The sequence below is a fragment of the Dasypus novemcinctus genome, chromosome 2, assembly GCF_030445035.2.
Source record: "Dasypus novemcinctus isolate mDasNov1 chromosome 2, mDasNov1.1.hap2, whole genome shotgun sequence".
Lineage (NCBI taxonomy): Eukaryota > Metazoa > Chordata > Mammalia > Cingulata > Dasypodidae > Dasypus > Dasypus novemcinctus.
Window position 1 is genome coordinate 73980817 of NC_080674.1, and position 16847 is coordinate 73997663.

Here is a 16847-nt window from a genome sequence, read left to right on the forward strand (position 1 = left end):
CGTAACATGTGTAGTCATCAAAGCTAGTTTCGAATTTTTTTTCAATGAACTAGAAATTGTCTCCAATAACCAGTTAATGAAAGCACTTAGGATTTGAAAAAACAGACATCTTAAATCACTAAATTGCATAAACAATATTAGCTCAACAAATACATGAGGCATTTTCATTTTTATTCTATGATGTACATCCTACTCTAAAATAAAAGATTTTTACATGTCCAAAGTTACACATTTAAGCTAGAATTTCACTAAGTGTGCTTTTAAGATAAAGCCTCTTTATGCAATTACTGTAATTTCCTGCATTTCAAAAGGGTAACTTTAAATTATAAAATTTTCAAATATAATCGTTTTGTACATGTAAATATACAAAACTGATGATCAGCTCTTCTGGATTTTTAAAATTAAAATAGCCTATTTGACTTTTGCTTCCATTAAAATATATAGTATTACACTTTAGAGTCTTCTACAAAAGTAGAGAAATAGACAATATTGTGCTAAAAAGTGAGTAGAGATTAAGTGGGAAGCTCAAATATAAAATTTCTTAGGGTAACTGTGGTTTTAATTTCAAATAGCCTCACACTCCTAAACAGAATCCAATTTGAAAACGTATTCCCAAATACCTTCTTTTATTTGTAGTCATTTAAACATAATTTCTGATTTCCCACAATAGTTATAGTCTCAGAAAGTTTAAATGAAAATCATGACATGATGTTTTTGGTAAACTCTCTTTGAAGATAACATTTAAGTCTATTCTGTACTGGGTTCCTACTTCATCTCATATAAAGCTTTTTTTTTTTTTTTTTTTTTTTTCAGAAAAGAAAAAAGGGGACGACTGAAGCCAATTTTTTCCTGGTGGATTTTCTTTGAAAAGTAAGCACTTTATTTCTGAAAAAGTGTAAAAATCTTACATTAGAATAGTACAATACTAGTTGCCTGTAAATTTTACAATACTCCTTGTAAAGAATATGCAGTAAGTACAAAATAAAAATTCCGCATGTCTACTATGATACAACACACAGGTTAAAATAAGAAATGATAATTATGACTTGTTTTCTTTGTGTAAACATGTTAATCATTTTTTTTCCTTTAAAAAGTACACCGGACAACTGTCCTCAAAAAAGTATTGCCTCGCTGCGTTCTTCGGGATCATTACTATTTTTGTATTATTCTTCTTTTGAATACTACTGATTATTTTTAACGCCTGGACCTGAGAATCTATACCTCAAAAAAGCTTAGTTTAGTTTTTTGTTTTTTGTTTTTTAATTCCAAAAGTCAAGGAAGCAAGCCCTTGTGCCTGGACAGGGAGCACCCCCCCTCCCTTCCCCCAGCACCCTCTTCCTCCCCACCCCAGGTAAGGGTCTGTAAATTGGGCGACTTTGCATAAATAAAGAGACCCGCAGAGCCGAAAAGTGCGCCCGAGCCGTAGTCAAACGCAGTCGTCGGAGAATCCGAAGCCGCGAACCCGGGGGCGCGAGATCCGGAGGGGCCGCGCCGGGAGGAGCGAACAAAACCCCAAACCACCAAGATGAAAAAAGGAGCCGGCATTCCTACCTTCTCTCTCTCAAGCGCGCTAAGAGCGGTTTTGTTTGGGTTTGTTTGTTTGTTTTTAACAATTTGAAATCCTAGCAGTAAAGTTCTCGACACTGGACAGGGCAGTCCCTTGGTGCAGAGTCCCCAGGGCGGCCGACGAGGAGACCGAGGAGGCGGCGGCGGCCGCGGCGGCCACGAGGGAGCGGGTGAGCGCGGCGGCCGGGCCCGCCGCCGCCTGTGCCGCGCAGCCCACGCCGCCGGGCCCGGGCGCGGGCGCGGGCGGCGCCGCCACCGGCGAGGGCGAGGCGGCGGCGGCGGCGGCGGCCTGCGCGGCGGCGGCGGCGGCGGCGGCCGGGCCCAGGCTGCCCCCGATGATGCTCTCGATGGAGAAGGGCGAGCGCGCCAGCGCCGAGGCGCCCGGGCCGCCCGCCTTGGCCGCCGAGGCCTGCAGGGGGCCCGGCAGAGCGGCGCCGAGCGGGTGCGGCCGGTAGCCGAAGGCGGTCCGGGCCAGCTCGGCGGCCGCGCCGTGGGGCGGCGGCGGCGGCGGCGGCGGCGAGTGCGGGTGGAAGGCGGCGGCGGCCGCGGCGGCCGCGGCGGCGGCGAAGAGCGCCGAGGGCGGCGCGTAGGGCGGCAGCTGCAGGCCGTAGCCGCAGCCGTAGGGGCCGTAGCCGTAGGCGGGCGGCGGCGGCGGCGGCGCGGGCGGGAAGAGCGCGGCGGCCGCGGCCGGGTCGCCCGCGCCCCGCGCGCCCCCCGCGCCGCGCAGCAGCAGCGCCTCGGCGGCCGCGGCGTTGGGCGGGAGCAGCGGCTGCCGCTTGAACCGCTTCCTCCGGCGCAGGAAGCTGCCGTTGTCGAACATGTCGGCGGACTCCGGGTCGAGCGTCCAGTAGTTGCCCTTGCCCGGGTTGCCCGGCTCGCGGGGGATCTTGACGAAGCAGTCGTTGAGCGAGAGGTTGTGGCGGATGCTGTTCTGCCAGGCCGGGAACTTCTCCCGGTAGTAGGGGAAGCGGCCGCTGATGAACTCGCAGATCTCGCTCAGCGTCAGCCGCTTCTTGGGGCTCTGCAGGATGGCCATGGTGATGAGCGCGATGTAAGAGTAGGGCGGCTTCACCAGCGGGTTCTTGGCGCCGCCGCCCGCGCTCCCGCCGCCGCCGCCGCCCGCGCCCGCGCCGCCGCCCCCGGCCCCCGCCTCTGGGGCCGGGCCGGGGGGCGCCGGGGAGCCCCCTGTCCGCGGGGCCAGCAGGATGTCATCGTCGTCGTCCTCCTCCTCCAGATCCTCCAGCTCGTCCTCCCCGGCGTACGAGCGCCTCCGCCGCCGCCGCCGCCGCCGCTCCGGGATGGCCAGCCCGGGCCCGCTGCCGCCGCCCTCGTCGTCGTCGTCCTCCTCCTCCTCGTCGTCGTCGTCCTCGCCCTCCCCCACCACGTCGATGTCTGTCTCCTCCGCCAGGCCGGAGGCATCGGACATCTCCGTGCTCAGGGTCATCGCTGTGGCGCGGCGGCGGCGGCGGCGGCGGGGCGGCGCATAGGGGCGCGGGGCTCCCGGTTCCCGCCGCGCCCCAGCCCAGGTCCCGGGCGGGAGACCCGGCGCGGGAGCGCCACGCTGGGGGCGCAGCCGCGGCCGGGCGCAGGGTGGGGTTGGCCGGCGCTGCGACTTTGTAACTCCTGTGCCGCCGCGGCAGCCGCGCGGTCTCTGCGCTGTCTTTCGTTCCGCGCGCGCCGGGCTGGGATTGAGGACTTGACCTTCCCCTCTCCGAGCGCCCCCTCGCCTAATCAATTGAGGGGTGGTGTGTGGCGGGGACCTGGGTGGGCAAGTCAGCTTGTCCTGCGCCCGGGAGTGTGGGATGGGTGAGAGTCTGGGGACAGAGCTCCGCGAGACCGGGGCCGAGTCCAGGAGAGGGCGGACCTTTCCTCGGCTTATAGCAGAAGGGGGCCTGTCACATGGTCTACGCGTCAGCGCGCCGCCGAGGGAAGGCGAAGAAAGCTAGGAAATCGGGAGAGTAAGTTCACCCGCAGGAAGGGGGCAGCCAACTGAGAAGAGCGGGGAGGGGAGAGGACCCTTGCCAAAGGGGCTGAGACCTGAATCTACGCGCTGACCGGCGGTGGTCTGGAGGAGGGCTGCAGCGCTAGTCGTTCCAGCCTCCTCCTCCTAAATGTGCCCTCGATCCTAACCTCAGAATAAGGAGCGGTGCAGCCGAGGTAGAACGCACCCATCCGATGAGCCGGTCCCAGAACGGCCTTGGGACTAGTTGGGGATGTCTCAGCTACCCCAGATTGGGCGAGCTTCTCCCCATTGAATCTAAAGAGAACGCCCCCCCCCCCCACCTCAGTTTAAGCACAATAATGATTGTTTATTGACCCTTGAACCCATCCTCCTTCGGTTCTTCTCCAAAGACGTTTTCCGCCATCTGTTAATAAACTTGCGTTAGGCTGGCGCTCTAGTCACTTATCCGTCATTGAATGCTCCGCGAGACCTGGCAGCTAAACTGAGCCACTTGGATGAGAGGACTTGATAAACCCCATGGGAACTTTAAAAAAAAAAAAAAAAAAGCAAAAATTGAATACGAAGACGAAATAGGAATTTTAGTAAAAACCCCAAAAAAGAAAAACAAAATTGCACCTAGGAGCGACTCAAAAAAAGTTCTTTCTTAGAAGAGGATTTCATAATGCGATAAAGGAATCTAAAGAGTGCTAGGAACATTCTAATCAGTACTTCACAGTAATCTCAAAATATTTAAATTACTATAACATTCATATATCTGCTCAGGCGGGCTTAATAATAGAAACTATAATGATACATAAAAACTTCAAGATCACCTTATAAAAAATGTGTTTTTGGAAGATCCACTAAATATGTCCAATAGCTGCTGGTTAGAAAGAAACGAACTTTGTACACACGCACGCACACACGTACAAGCACACTGAAATGAAAGGAACTTGAATTTTCTTTTTCAAATGACAAGGTAGTGGAAATATTTCAAATACAAGACTTTTATTTTCGGTACACCTATCTTTTTCAAGAGCTCTAATTATTTCAGGTAGTGAACAATCCTAATAGTTTGTGGAATTCACACTCAAACAGCCATACCTTCTGGATTTTCGCGTTTTCTAAAACTCTTATCTTTCACAGGGGAGCCCTTGCCCCACAATTTTAGCTTTCTCATTAAGATGGTCACATGACAAGAACTGAACATTTTTTTAAAATGGTTTTCTCTAGGAACAATCAACTGCCCTGTGTATATCATTTTACCAACTAAGGATATTTCACGTTTTGAAACGTTTCGTTACTCCCGTTATTAATTACAGAGCCTCAAAAATAAACTGTTCCTTCACCTGACTTTTTTAAAAATAGGGTTTTTGTTGCGGAGAACGGCTGCCACCAGTTGCATTTACAAATGACCCATAAAGTCTATCGTAGAGTTTTGAAAGATCTATGAGAACGCCTCAGTGTTCTAAATAAATAATTTTTCATTGACTCTCCTATGGTATATGGCCAAGTCATTTAATTATTTTAATGAGCTTAGCATTAACCTGAGCCAACATTAATGAGCACTATTAATCAGACATCACATCGCTTTGTTGATGTAGCCAGGAGTCCTTACCAAAAAGTTCACCTTTTATATTCGAAAGTTTACGTTTTAACTTACTTGATATCTAAATAAACCCCAAGATATTCGCAGGACCGAGGGCTGGTGTGGGCTGAGGGAGTTAAAGATAAATCGGATAAGGGAGGATTTGTTCGCAGACCATTAGCTACTTTAGATTATCGGTTACAGCCGACATTCGGTGCGTGGTTACCACTGCCCTGAACTCGTCTGGAAAAGAAGGGCGCGGAGATGGATATGCGTTCCGTGTGTGACTCTGTCCGCACGTCGCTCCCCAAAGGATTAAAGGGCCCTTCCATGTTTGAAAAACGTGGCAAATTATCTTCTGGCCACTCAGGGGAAAGTGTCGGGACGTACTGAAGGTCAGAGCGGAAGGTCAACTTGGAAGGACCGATGCCGGGGCACAGTGTTCGCGGAGAGTTGGGCGAGCTTTACGCTGCACGTGTGTAGGCGACTCTAGCTCAGCGCTCGCGAACTCCCCGAGTGCAGAAACCCAAGTGCTTTACTCTCCGTGCAGCCCCCGTTTCGTTCCCTTTGCCCGTAACCCCCAACCCCGGGCTTCTTTCCTTCTTTCCTCCCTAACCTGCTCCCTGCTGTCGGCTGCGGCTGGAGACACACACACACACACACACACACACACGCACGCACACCAGCCGGTACAAACGACGCGAAACCTTTCCCAGAGGCGCGACGCGGCGACCTCCTTCTCCTTCCGCACGCTGCGCTTGTTTAGGCGCAAAAGTGGGGGGCTTGGCGCCCCAACCCGCGGAGGCGGGAGGTGCCCGCCTGGGGTCGGGCCGCCCCCTGGCGGCTGCGCGGCGCCGCGCCGGCTTGGCGCCCGGGGGCTCGGCGGGGCGCGCGCTCGGAGGCAGGGGGCGTTCTGCGGCGCGGCGCACGCGGCGCGGCTGCAGGCTTCCCTCGCGGCCGGCTTCCCGAGGCCGAGCTTTTTCACTCCCAAGGCCCGGGCTCTCCTTCTCTGGGGCGACCCGGCGGGCGTGGGGGCGTTTTCTTGGACCGCAGGTTGCGGCTTTATTCCCACCGTCGATAGATTTGGGCGCTCCAGGAACCGGCTTAGTACCCGCCCCCCCCCAACTTGTCCATCGGGGATTCCTCGAGAGGTGCCACCTCCGCCCCTGCCTCGGGCCTCGGGCCCAGAACGCCGCAGGCCCCTCTCCGGGTGGGCGAAGACTGCAGAGAACTGGGGGCGTAACCGCCGGGGCGGATACCTGGGCTCAGGCTTTCTTATTCTTTGCGCACCCCAAGAGTTGAGCCATGAAGGTGACAAGAATGTGTTCTCAAACCCTGCGGACATCTAGGTCGCGTGCTTCTTTCGAGGTGTCATTCCACAAACCTGCAGGGAGAGACGGCTTGGTGCCTGGCACGCTGCCATCTCGAGAGAGAAAGAATTTATTTATTTTTAAACGGGCGCCCCTGACCTGAAGGCGCTTGCAGTCACTTGGAGAAGCCAAATAAATAGGTAGTTATTCTGCCGGATGCTGAACTCGTTGAGCACCCAAAGCGGAGGTGAGGTGCGTCTTTAGGTGGCCGCCCTGCTTTCATCACTGTATGCATTTTCCCTCATCCTTTTCGAACTCAAGAGTCTGGAGCTGAAAAACTGGGCGCTGTTCCTTTCTGAACCCCCACTACACAATAGGCAATCAGAAAATGTTTAATGTATTCATTTTCTTACACCGTTTTAACTCAGAAATCCTGGAAGAAACCCCTTTGTCCTAACAGAAGCGCACACATTTGTGAAATGACAGTGCTGGTTTTTATTGTGAACAATGTAAGGGGAAATCTCCCTTCTGGATTTGTAACTTTCAATTTAGGATTTTGATACTTTAGGAATCAGATCCCGCATATTATCTTTAGTAGAATACAAGAGTTAAGATCCACCAGAATTAATTCTAGTCAAAATTGTGCGGCACCTCTCCCCCCTGCTTTTTACACCCCTTTTATGATATCTTACCTGTCCTAAACTCTAGTAACCCAAGGTGCCCTTTAAATTTTTGTCTGGCTGTCCAAGACCCCTCACTTCAGCATTCTCCTGTGGTGTAACATTTTCTTCCGTGAGTGGCAGCAGTGTTGGCTCATGAGTGCCAGTAATTTCATTTCAAGGTCCTTACAACTGGTGAAATGAGCACCTTCATGTGATAGCAGAGGAAGCAGGCTTAGTGTCACTGTCTTGGAGCCAGTGATGACAGAGTAGAGCCTTCCTTCATCATGTCCCAAGGCCAGCATCCTTTCCAAAGGCAGGACTCCGTGGGTTAGGCTCTCTCATCCCCCCAGCCTGCTCCTGCCAGGTGGGTTAGATAACCTGAAAATAAGTGCAGGGCCAGGTAGGACTGGCTGACACTGGTTGCCATCTCTCATGCCTAAGTACATTTTAACCTAGGACTCTGGTTGATATGATGCCTTGATCCAATTTCAAGTGGTGGGTCGTCAGGCCCTGTGGTTGGGAGGTGAGTTTCCTTTGTGAAGAAGATATTTGAGTGACCTCCTGGGTCTCACTAGGCAGCCAGTGCTTGCACAATAGTTTCTTATTCAAGCATTTTGTGGCCTAACCAGGACTCAGAAATCCTCAAGAATTTAGAATGTCAGCAAAGGTCTATATCTGTGTTTCAGAATAGGAAAATTATTTACACTGACTTAGGAATTTTCATTACTGTGGTTAACCTGGACTAGCCCTTCCTCCCCAGCACATACACCCCCACACAGACTTCCTTAGCACTGTATCTCAGTGGTTTGCAGAAGCACATGTTTAAATTTTGCACCCCAAACTAAAACATTTAAAAGGTATTCTTTATAATGAAATTAATGCAAAAGACACACATCGCGAGTCTAGGGAAGGCTCCCCATTTTGTGGACTTCAATACGCCTCTCAAGAGTACCCTCGTGTTTGTGGCTCTCTAGAGCTATTGTTTATTTACATTGTTTTAAAAGTTAATTTCCTAAAAATGGAGTTCATATTTTTAATCCTAACATAAAAAGAATTGAAAACGTATTTTCCAATCTAGAAATAGTACATTTATTTATTTTTCATTTGTAGTTCACCCAGGGGCTGTCTGTGAAGAGAAATCTCCTTAGCACGTGTACAAATCTCTCAGTTTGGGAAGAATGAAGCTCTCTAAAGTGATTCTAAGGGACACACTGAAAATAAAAAGGAATGCTTACAAAGTCATGAGATGGCTTTGTCATCAATTGTAATTTGGGGGGCCGAGTTTAAAATGTGTACAGTAACCAACTTTCTCTCTCTCTCTCTCTCTCTCTCTCTCTCTCTCTTACACACACACACACACAAACACATCTCATTGCCTGATGCCCAGGTTTACACTCTCCATCACCTTTCTGCTGAACATGTGCAAACACACCAAACTGAGATGTTCATTCACCTAATAGGGTAGCATGTCACCTGAAATTGCTTACCTGATATTGAGCTGCGGGTTGTTGGTTCCAGGCAAGGACAAACAGAAGCCCCTCTGCAGACAATATTTTCCATATTTTCCTCTAGGGACTTACATGAGTAGAGAGACTTTGAAGAAGTTTTGGCTGAGTAGCCTTCTAAAGGAAGTAAAAGAGAAAGGGTTTGAAACCAAAATTTACAGAGGGGTAAATACAAATAATTACTACTAATCAAAAACATGCAAATTAGGAAAACAGTGCTCTATCAAATTAGCAAATAAACATGAAGAGGATAGGAGGGATAGGAGAAATTCAACATACATTGCCTGTAATCTGGCACAGATGCTCTTGCGGACAATTTGACAACACAGAGCTTGGATCTTAAGTGCATATTCCCTTTGGCCCCTTCGTTCAAGGATCCTATCCTGAGGAAATAACCAGAACTATGAACAAAGGGGTATGCACAAAAAGAATTGTTGGAGTGATTTTTTAAAGGGGCAAAAATTGGAAAATTTTAAATGCCCAATACTTAAATATATTACAATATAGTGGTACGATAGAATATTTTGCAATGATTAAAAAATAAGTCTGTGAACAATTTTAACAATGAAATAAAATCTCAAAATTAATATTGAGAAGAGTTCAGGTAGAAATTTATATACAGTATTTTCTCAATTATTTACTAGACTATACAGTAGATAGGATGAAGATTGGAAGGGAATACACTCAATGCTCAACTAATTATCTCTGGGTGATGAAATTATAGGCAGTTTTTATATTGTTTTTTTCTGTGTGTTCCAAACTTTTGACAATGAGCAATTTCTAGTTGAGAAATCTGAGGAGCACAATTAGTGTAAAGGAAAGGCTTCAGTCTGAACAGTTTCTATCACCTGAAGCATGATTAGTAGAACAGACACCAATAATTTTAAATAAGCATGATAAATACATTAAGGAAGAAAGGGAACTTATTAGGAACAGGAAGTAAGATAAAGAGATAATAAAAATCTAGTGGAAATATTTCTTAAGTATGAAGAATGAAATAGATGAAATAAAGAACAAATAGATGGATAAATAGCAGAATGAACACAGCTGAAGAATGGATTGAGTTTGAAGATCTGTTTGAGGAACTCTCCCAAAAGTAGCAAGAAAGGACAAAATTCTGGCTAATGAAATTAATTTAGTGAATTATGAGGAGCATTGAGAGAGAGAATGGAATGGAGTGGAATAGAAAGGAAAAGGGAAAAGAAAGGACGGAAATGGAAGGGAAGGGAAGAGAAGGGAAGGAAGGGAAAAGACTGCATGGCACACAATACTTCAGTTATTTTTATTTTTATATTTTTATATGTGTGTGTGTATGGAGTTGCTATGTAAAATGAATCTCTTAGTGTGGGCCAAAACAAACCATTTTTCTGGAAACTGCTATTTTAGGAGAATATATTTATATCACACTTGAGATTCTTTTCTACCTTCTCTGTGACTTTGCTCATTATCATCCTTCTCTTTTAACTCTCATCTCAGCTTACAAGCCTTCTCCAACTCCATGTACCTAAAAATAAAATCAAACAAAAATGTTCCTCTCCTCTGTGCTAGTGCAAACTAGTGCCCCTCCCCTCCTTTCATCACCTAAGTTTTCAAAACGCCAGTTTGTTCCCATTGCTTACATGTCATCTCTTGCCTATGCCTTGGGCCCACACAGCGTCATTTCCATGCCACACACTACTGCCACATTAGCAGAATTCAGCGGGTTGAAGGATGGGGTCCTTCAGGAGGTTAATCAGCATACATGGAAAACTGTGACCAAGCAAATTTGAGAAAAGCTGAGTTAAATGGAGAAAACAGTTTCCTTTACTGCAGCTCTTTGGAGTTTTTAGGTTGGCAATGTAAATGTGACTCTTCCAGAGGGGTATAGATACAATTTAATCTTTTCCAAATTTCTTTTTACTGTATAACTCTATGTTTTGTAGAGCTAACAATGACTTTCTAATTGCCCAGAGTAAGGATTCTTTGCATTCATTTAATTAACAAAGATTGGTGTCTGCTATGGGGCAGGCACTGTTCTGGGCCCTGGGGTTACACATCAGTGAACAAAGATCCCTGCCCTAAGGAGTTTATATATACAGCAGGAGAGAAACATACAAAAATAACATAATTAATATGTTAATTAATGAATAAAGTGATTAGTTAACTATATAGCGTGTTGAAGGTAAGAGAGGGTCAGGGAATTGGGAATGGATGTATGTGTGTGCAAGAGGGATAGGTGGGTTGTGATTTTAAGCAGTGAACAAAGACTTGAGTAATGAGACAGCTGGATATTGGGGAGAGGAGAATTCCAAGCAGAAGGAACAGCCAGAACAAGGCCCTGAGGCAGGAGACTGCTTGGCATATTCAATGAATGGCAAGAGGACAGAACCAAGTGAGCAAGGGGAAGGATGGCTCCGAGTTGTAGGGTAGGAGGTGAGGTTGAGAGGGAGTGGGAGGGTGTGAGGGAGATGCCCATGTATGGCCTTGGCTGGGGGGGGAGACCCAGGCCTCCTCCCCCTAAGTCCTCAGAGTGTAGCTGTCTGCATGACCTAGACATAGGTTAACAACATTCCCTGGAGGGGAGAGACTATATATGTTATCATAAACTCTAATTTGCCCAAAACAGTAAAAGTCCTTCTTATGAACATACTGAAAATATCAAAAGACCCTCTATGTACACTTCATGTGACCCTAGCAGGAACTCTGTTCTCATACCCTATTGAATGTCCTCGTTCTGAACCCCTTATATAACCCCTCCTTTCCCTCTCTCTTTGTGGAGCACTAGTTCCATTCTCTGGACCACCACCACCAGAGAGATCCTCTCCTGTTTGTAAGTCCCAATAAAGTTTATTCCTGATTCAGTACCATGTGCATTCTTTGTTCTCACAGCTGCACCATCTCATGCCTTTCAGGAGTTATGTTGGAACAATTGGTGAGCCAGCCAGGAAGGCAAAGGGCCACCAGGAGTAGTGCCTATGAGCTCAGGGAAAGTAGAATCTGCAGGGTGAGTACCGGGTTTGCCTATAACATCCATGTGGGGAGGGATGCCTGCTCTCCTGGATAAGCGGGGACCACTGACAGAATACGGGATGCCTTAAAAACAACAGCAGGTATGCTGGTGGTGCTACAGCAAAGAGCAAAGAGCTGCACTTAAATAAGGGAATGGGAGACCACCAGATAGCAGTGGCTATGGCATGGCCCCTGTTAGGAGCCTTGCAGATGGCTACCAAGGCAGAACAAATAACGAAGGACTCTGTGCACCACTTAGAAGAAAAATTAAAGCTAGAAAGGGATATGCACCTAGCACAGGCAGAGATGAAAGTGTCCAATTTGTTTTGAAATAAAAACCTACTAGAAACTGTAACTAAGAGTTAAGATCAATAGATAGATACTTTATATTGCAACAAAAGAATGATATCTGAATTTGTTACAACTGGGTGGATTTAGCCTAGACCTACTGTTGTTTGTGATGGTCATCTTAGACTAATTTACCTTGTTTATGGTTACTTCAGGTCTAGCCTCACCCTTGTGTATGCTTGCTATAGTAATGGTAATTCTAAACTGAACTTAACCCTTGCTTATGGTTATTTCGGGACTGGCCTCACCTTTGTAATGGTAACGACTATATTCTCCCCTGTTTGCAGCCAAGTGGCAACTTCTGCTCCCCATGGCTTGGGGGAAGGCAAATTTGAGACGCCCCTGTCTCTGGTCTTCAACTGGTGCTAATAACCCTGCTTTCTTTCATGACCATTCAGGTATGGATTCCAATTTACCTACTCTAGGCAAGAGCCCAGAGAGAGCCTATGAATGTTGAGGAGATTGCTGCTGTGTGGAATTCTCTGCCCTTGGGGTTGGACAACCACCCTTCCAGTCCAGCAGCCACCGAAGTCCTGTTGTCTCTGAGGACTGGAGAGTGGGGTGACCCTCTGACCTTGAGTGTTGGGGTTCTTGAAAGCAGCAGGCCATGATATAAACCAGTTTTCCTTGGGACTTCAATAACCTCAGTGAGTATATACTAGAATTTGCGTTGCTCATCTGAGGTCTGTCAAAGTTGAAATGGGAAATAAGCTAAGCTCTGAAGTAAAGGAAAATGAGGTAGATTTTATTTTAAAGCATTGGGAACAATTTGGTTATAAGCCAATAACTAAAAAGAATGCAATTCTTGTGCAAAACTGCATCGTCACAGTGTTCATTAGAATAATCAGAAAAAACATTCAAAGAGATCTTTGAATATAATGTCATTTAATGGTTAAACTTATTTAGAAAGAGAATGAAAATTATAAGTTGTGTTTTGGTGTCTAACTCTCTATTTTTGTCTGCCTATTTGCTCAGTAACAGAGAAAAAGACCTTGAAAGCTGTGGAAAGATCTTTTCTAAATCATGATTAAAACAAAATAAACAATTATAATATATTCCAGAACTTGGCACTCAGTAGGTTTTTTTTTTTTTAAGATTTATTTATTTAATTATCCCCACCCCCTTCTCCTCCTCCCACCCTGCTGTTTTTGCTGTCTGGGTTGTCATCTCTTCTTATTTTGTCTACTCTAGGATTCACCAAGATAACAATCCTGGAGACTTTTGATGTGGAGAGGTTCTCTGTCAGCTGCACCACCTCAGTTTCTGGTCTCTGCTGTGCTTCACCTTGACTCTCCCCTTGTCTCTCTTTTGATGCATCATAATCCTGTGTGACTCACTTGCGCGGGCACTGGCTCATCAGGCAGGCACTTGCACTCACCACATGGGCACTGGCTCACTGCCTGGGCACTGGCTTGCCATGCAGGCACACTTCCTCTTCTTCTTCTTCACCAGGAGACCCCAGGGATCAAACCCGGGTTCTCCCATATGGTAGGCAGAAGCCCTATCACTTGAGCCACATCCACTTCCCTCAATATGCTTTTAAGATTATTCATAATTTTAGAATTTTATTAAAGAGAAAAAGAGGTTTTAGCCTCCTGTGGAGGTGGAAAAAAAAAGAGAGAGAACATTTCTTGCATAACCTGTAATTGTTCCAATTTTATTTAGCTTGGGTATAATCTCCCTAGGTTTTAGGATACTAATGAAATAAATTAGCATTATATGTATTAAATCTTTAAGATCATAAAAATTGTAAGTTTTTGGCTAATGAAATTATTACAAACCTCTCAATAAATTGTTTTTACCTAAATTTAAGTAAACAGTTTTTTTTTCTTCACAGAACAGAATGAGGGATATGAGACTTAAATGGATATAGAAAAAAAGTGAAAATTTTGTGAAAGTGAATTCATAGTCAATGCAGATCAATATTTGATAAGTTGTTTGAGGGAATGTGTTTTGTCCTAAGATAAGATGGCTAGTTTTCATAAAATCAGGGTGGAAATATGTAAGACAAGCTTGAATGAATATAGAAAGTTGTATAAGGTAGCATTAAGGAAGGGAATGTGTTTTGTAAAGATGAAATTTGTTTTGAGATGAAGTAACTATAGACTATGTGGTTATGGATAGTTACAGGAAGTTTGTAAAAGCATTTTCTAAACTGAAAGATTATAATGTAAGTGACGGATTCTAGGAAATCATTATTAAGTAGAAATCTAGGAGTTAAAACTAATAACAAAAGGTAACTTTACAGCAGAAAAAAACACCTGTTGGACAACCTCAGTTTATTATGACCTATGCTAACTAAGATTTGTTTACTAAATGATGTATTGATGCAAAACTAAAATTGATTTTACCTCTCTGTTAAAAAAAAAAAAGTTTTCTTCCAGTGCTACTGAAGTTTCTCTGTGGTAAACAGTATCTTTCTAAAAGAGAAAGCATTAAAAAGAAATTAAGTATGTAATTTACTTATGTATTTGGGGACTGTATAAAAAATTCTTAAAGACTTTTGAAGGTCTGTTCTATCCTTACACTGATCTGCATGGTGATGTTGTTGGTTACAGTTTTAGCTATTCTTTGAAAAATGTGATGCTATGAAAACAATAAAAATCTCTTAGTTACACAGTCTTGCTCTGATGCGTCTCTAAAAGAGCATGCAGCCAAACCATCGTAACCAAAAAGGGACTTTAAAAGAAAAGCAAAGCAAAAGTTTATGTTATGTTTTGCCTGCTGATTAACATAATCTTGGTAAAAAGTAAAATAAAACAAACCTTCTACTCTAAGTTGTATTTAACAATCTTTAGAAACAGCTTTATTTAAAGAAATTAGGACCTAGATTGTAAGCTCTTATAGCAGTCCCATTGATTCCTGAGATTTGATCTCTAATTGTTATTTCTAAATCCTGAGATGATTTATTCTTTTTTAAAAGATTTATTTATTAATTTTCCCCCTTCGCCTCCCCCTGCCCTGCTGTTTCTGCTGTGTTGTATTCTCTTCTTATTTTCTCTCCTCTAGGGTTCACCAGGATTCGATCCTGGAGACCTCTGATGGGGAGAGAGGTTCCCTGTCAATTGCACCACCTCAGTTTCTGGTTTCTGCTGCTTTACCTTGACCCTCCCCTTGTCTCTCTTTTGATGTGTCATCATTTTGCTGCATGACTCACTTGCATGGGGCACTGGCTCACCACGTGGACACTCACTTGCCACGCAGGCACGCTTTCTCTACTTCCTTTTTACCAGGAAGACCCACGGATTGAACCCAGGTCCTCCCATATGGTAGATGGAAGCTCTATCTCTTGAGACACATCCACTTCCCTGATCTATTCTTTATGTATAAACTAATAGCTCCCTAGAAACTTTTTTATTTTTAAACAAATCAATTTTATTGAGACATATTAATAAAGCATACAATTCATCCAAAGTGTACAATCAATGGTATTTGGTATAATTACATAGTTGTGTGTACATCATTTCAATCATTATTAGAGCATTTTCATTATTTCAATAATAACAATTTTAAAAACCCAGACAAACAAACAAGAAAATTCCTCACCTCTCATCTCCTATGTTTCCCTCACTGTACATAGCTGGTATTTCTGGTTGTTTGATCCAAAGTATATAATCAGTGGCTTTTAATATAATCACAATGTTGTACATTTATCATCTCAAAAATTTTAGAACAATTTCATTACTCCAAAAAGAAAGACTCCACACCCCTTAGCATTCCTTCCTCAGATCTACATAACACCAATTTCATTTCATCTTTATAAATTGATTTATATTTACATTTCATATAAATGGAATCATACAATATTTGGTACTCTGCTGGTCTTCATGTAGTGTAATTTTTGTTGTTGATATTAACATTTTGTAGTATTAACTTACATTTGTTCAGCTTTAAAGAAAAATGGTCTTATATATGCATTTCTACCCATATTCATATTTCACATAATATATTTCATTTGTAATAAGGCAATCATACAGTATTTGTCCTTTAAGAATTTTTTATGCAATCTTTAAGACTTTTTTATACAATCCCCAAATATATAAGTAAATTACATACTTAATTTCTTTTTAATGCTTTCTCTTTTAGAAAGATACTGTTTACCACAAAGAAACTTCAGTAGCACTGGAAGAAAACTTTTTTTTTTTTAACAGAGAGAAAAAAATCAATTTTAGTTGTGCTCCACTCAACATAATGTCCTCCAGATTCATCCATGTTATCATATGTTTCAAGACTTCATTTCTTCTTACTGCTGCCCCAATATTCCATCATGTGTATACTCCACAATTTGTTTATCTGTTCATCTGTTGATGGACACCTGGGTTGTTTCCAACTTTTGGCTATCGTGAATAACACTGCTATGAACATTGTTGTACAGACATCTGTTCATGTCTCTGCTCTCAGTTCTTCTGGGTAGATACTTAGCAATGGTATTGCCAAGTCCCATGGCAAGTCTATATTCAACTTCCTTAGAAACTGCCAAACTATCCTCCACAGTAGCTGTACCATTCTACATTTTCATCAATAGTGAAAAAGCATTCCTATCTGTCCACATCCTCTCCAACATTTATAGTTTTCTGACTTTTTAATAGCCACCAATCTAATAGGTGGGAAACGATCCCACTGTAGTTTTGATTTGCATTTCCCTAATTGCTAGTGGTGATGAACATTTTTTAAACTTTGTTTTGTACTTTCAATAATTGAAAATATAAGCAATCAAAAACTAAAAAGTTGAATAAAAACATACATTTTTCATTTAAATGTGCTGGATACATATAATTTTTTTGAATCATACAATATGTTACACAATATATATAATTCATAGTAGCACAATCATACAGTATTTGTCCTTCTGTGTCTGGCTTGCTTTGATCAACATAATGCCGGGAAACGGACTTTGGCCCAGTGGTTAGGGCGTCCGTCTACCACATGGGAGGCCCG

General features: G+C 44.4%; 1 protein-coding gene across 1 annotated transcript; it reads right to left on the bottom strand.

The window, feature by feature from the left end:
- Window positions 1–832: 832 nt before the first annotated feature.
- Window positions 833–3010, bottom strand: FOXD1 (forkhead box D1). The gene has a single exon (XM_058306005.1). The coding sequence runs from the start codon at window positions 3008–3010 to the stop codon at window positions 1607–1609; it is 1404 nt and encodes a 467-aa protein (XP_058161988.1). The 3' UTR covers window positions 833–1606.
- Between the last annotated feature and the right edge of the window lie 13837 nt (window positions 3011–16847).

Excerpts from the sequence above, each read along its gene's own strand:
- FOXD1 (XM_058306005.1), bottom strand. The coding sequence starts at position 3,010 with ATGACCCTGAGCACGGAGATGTCCGATGCCTCCGGCCTGGCGGAGGAG.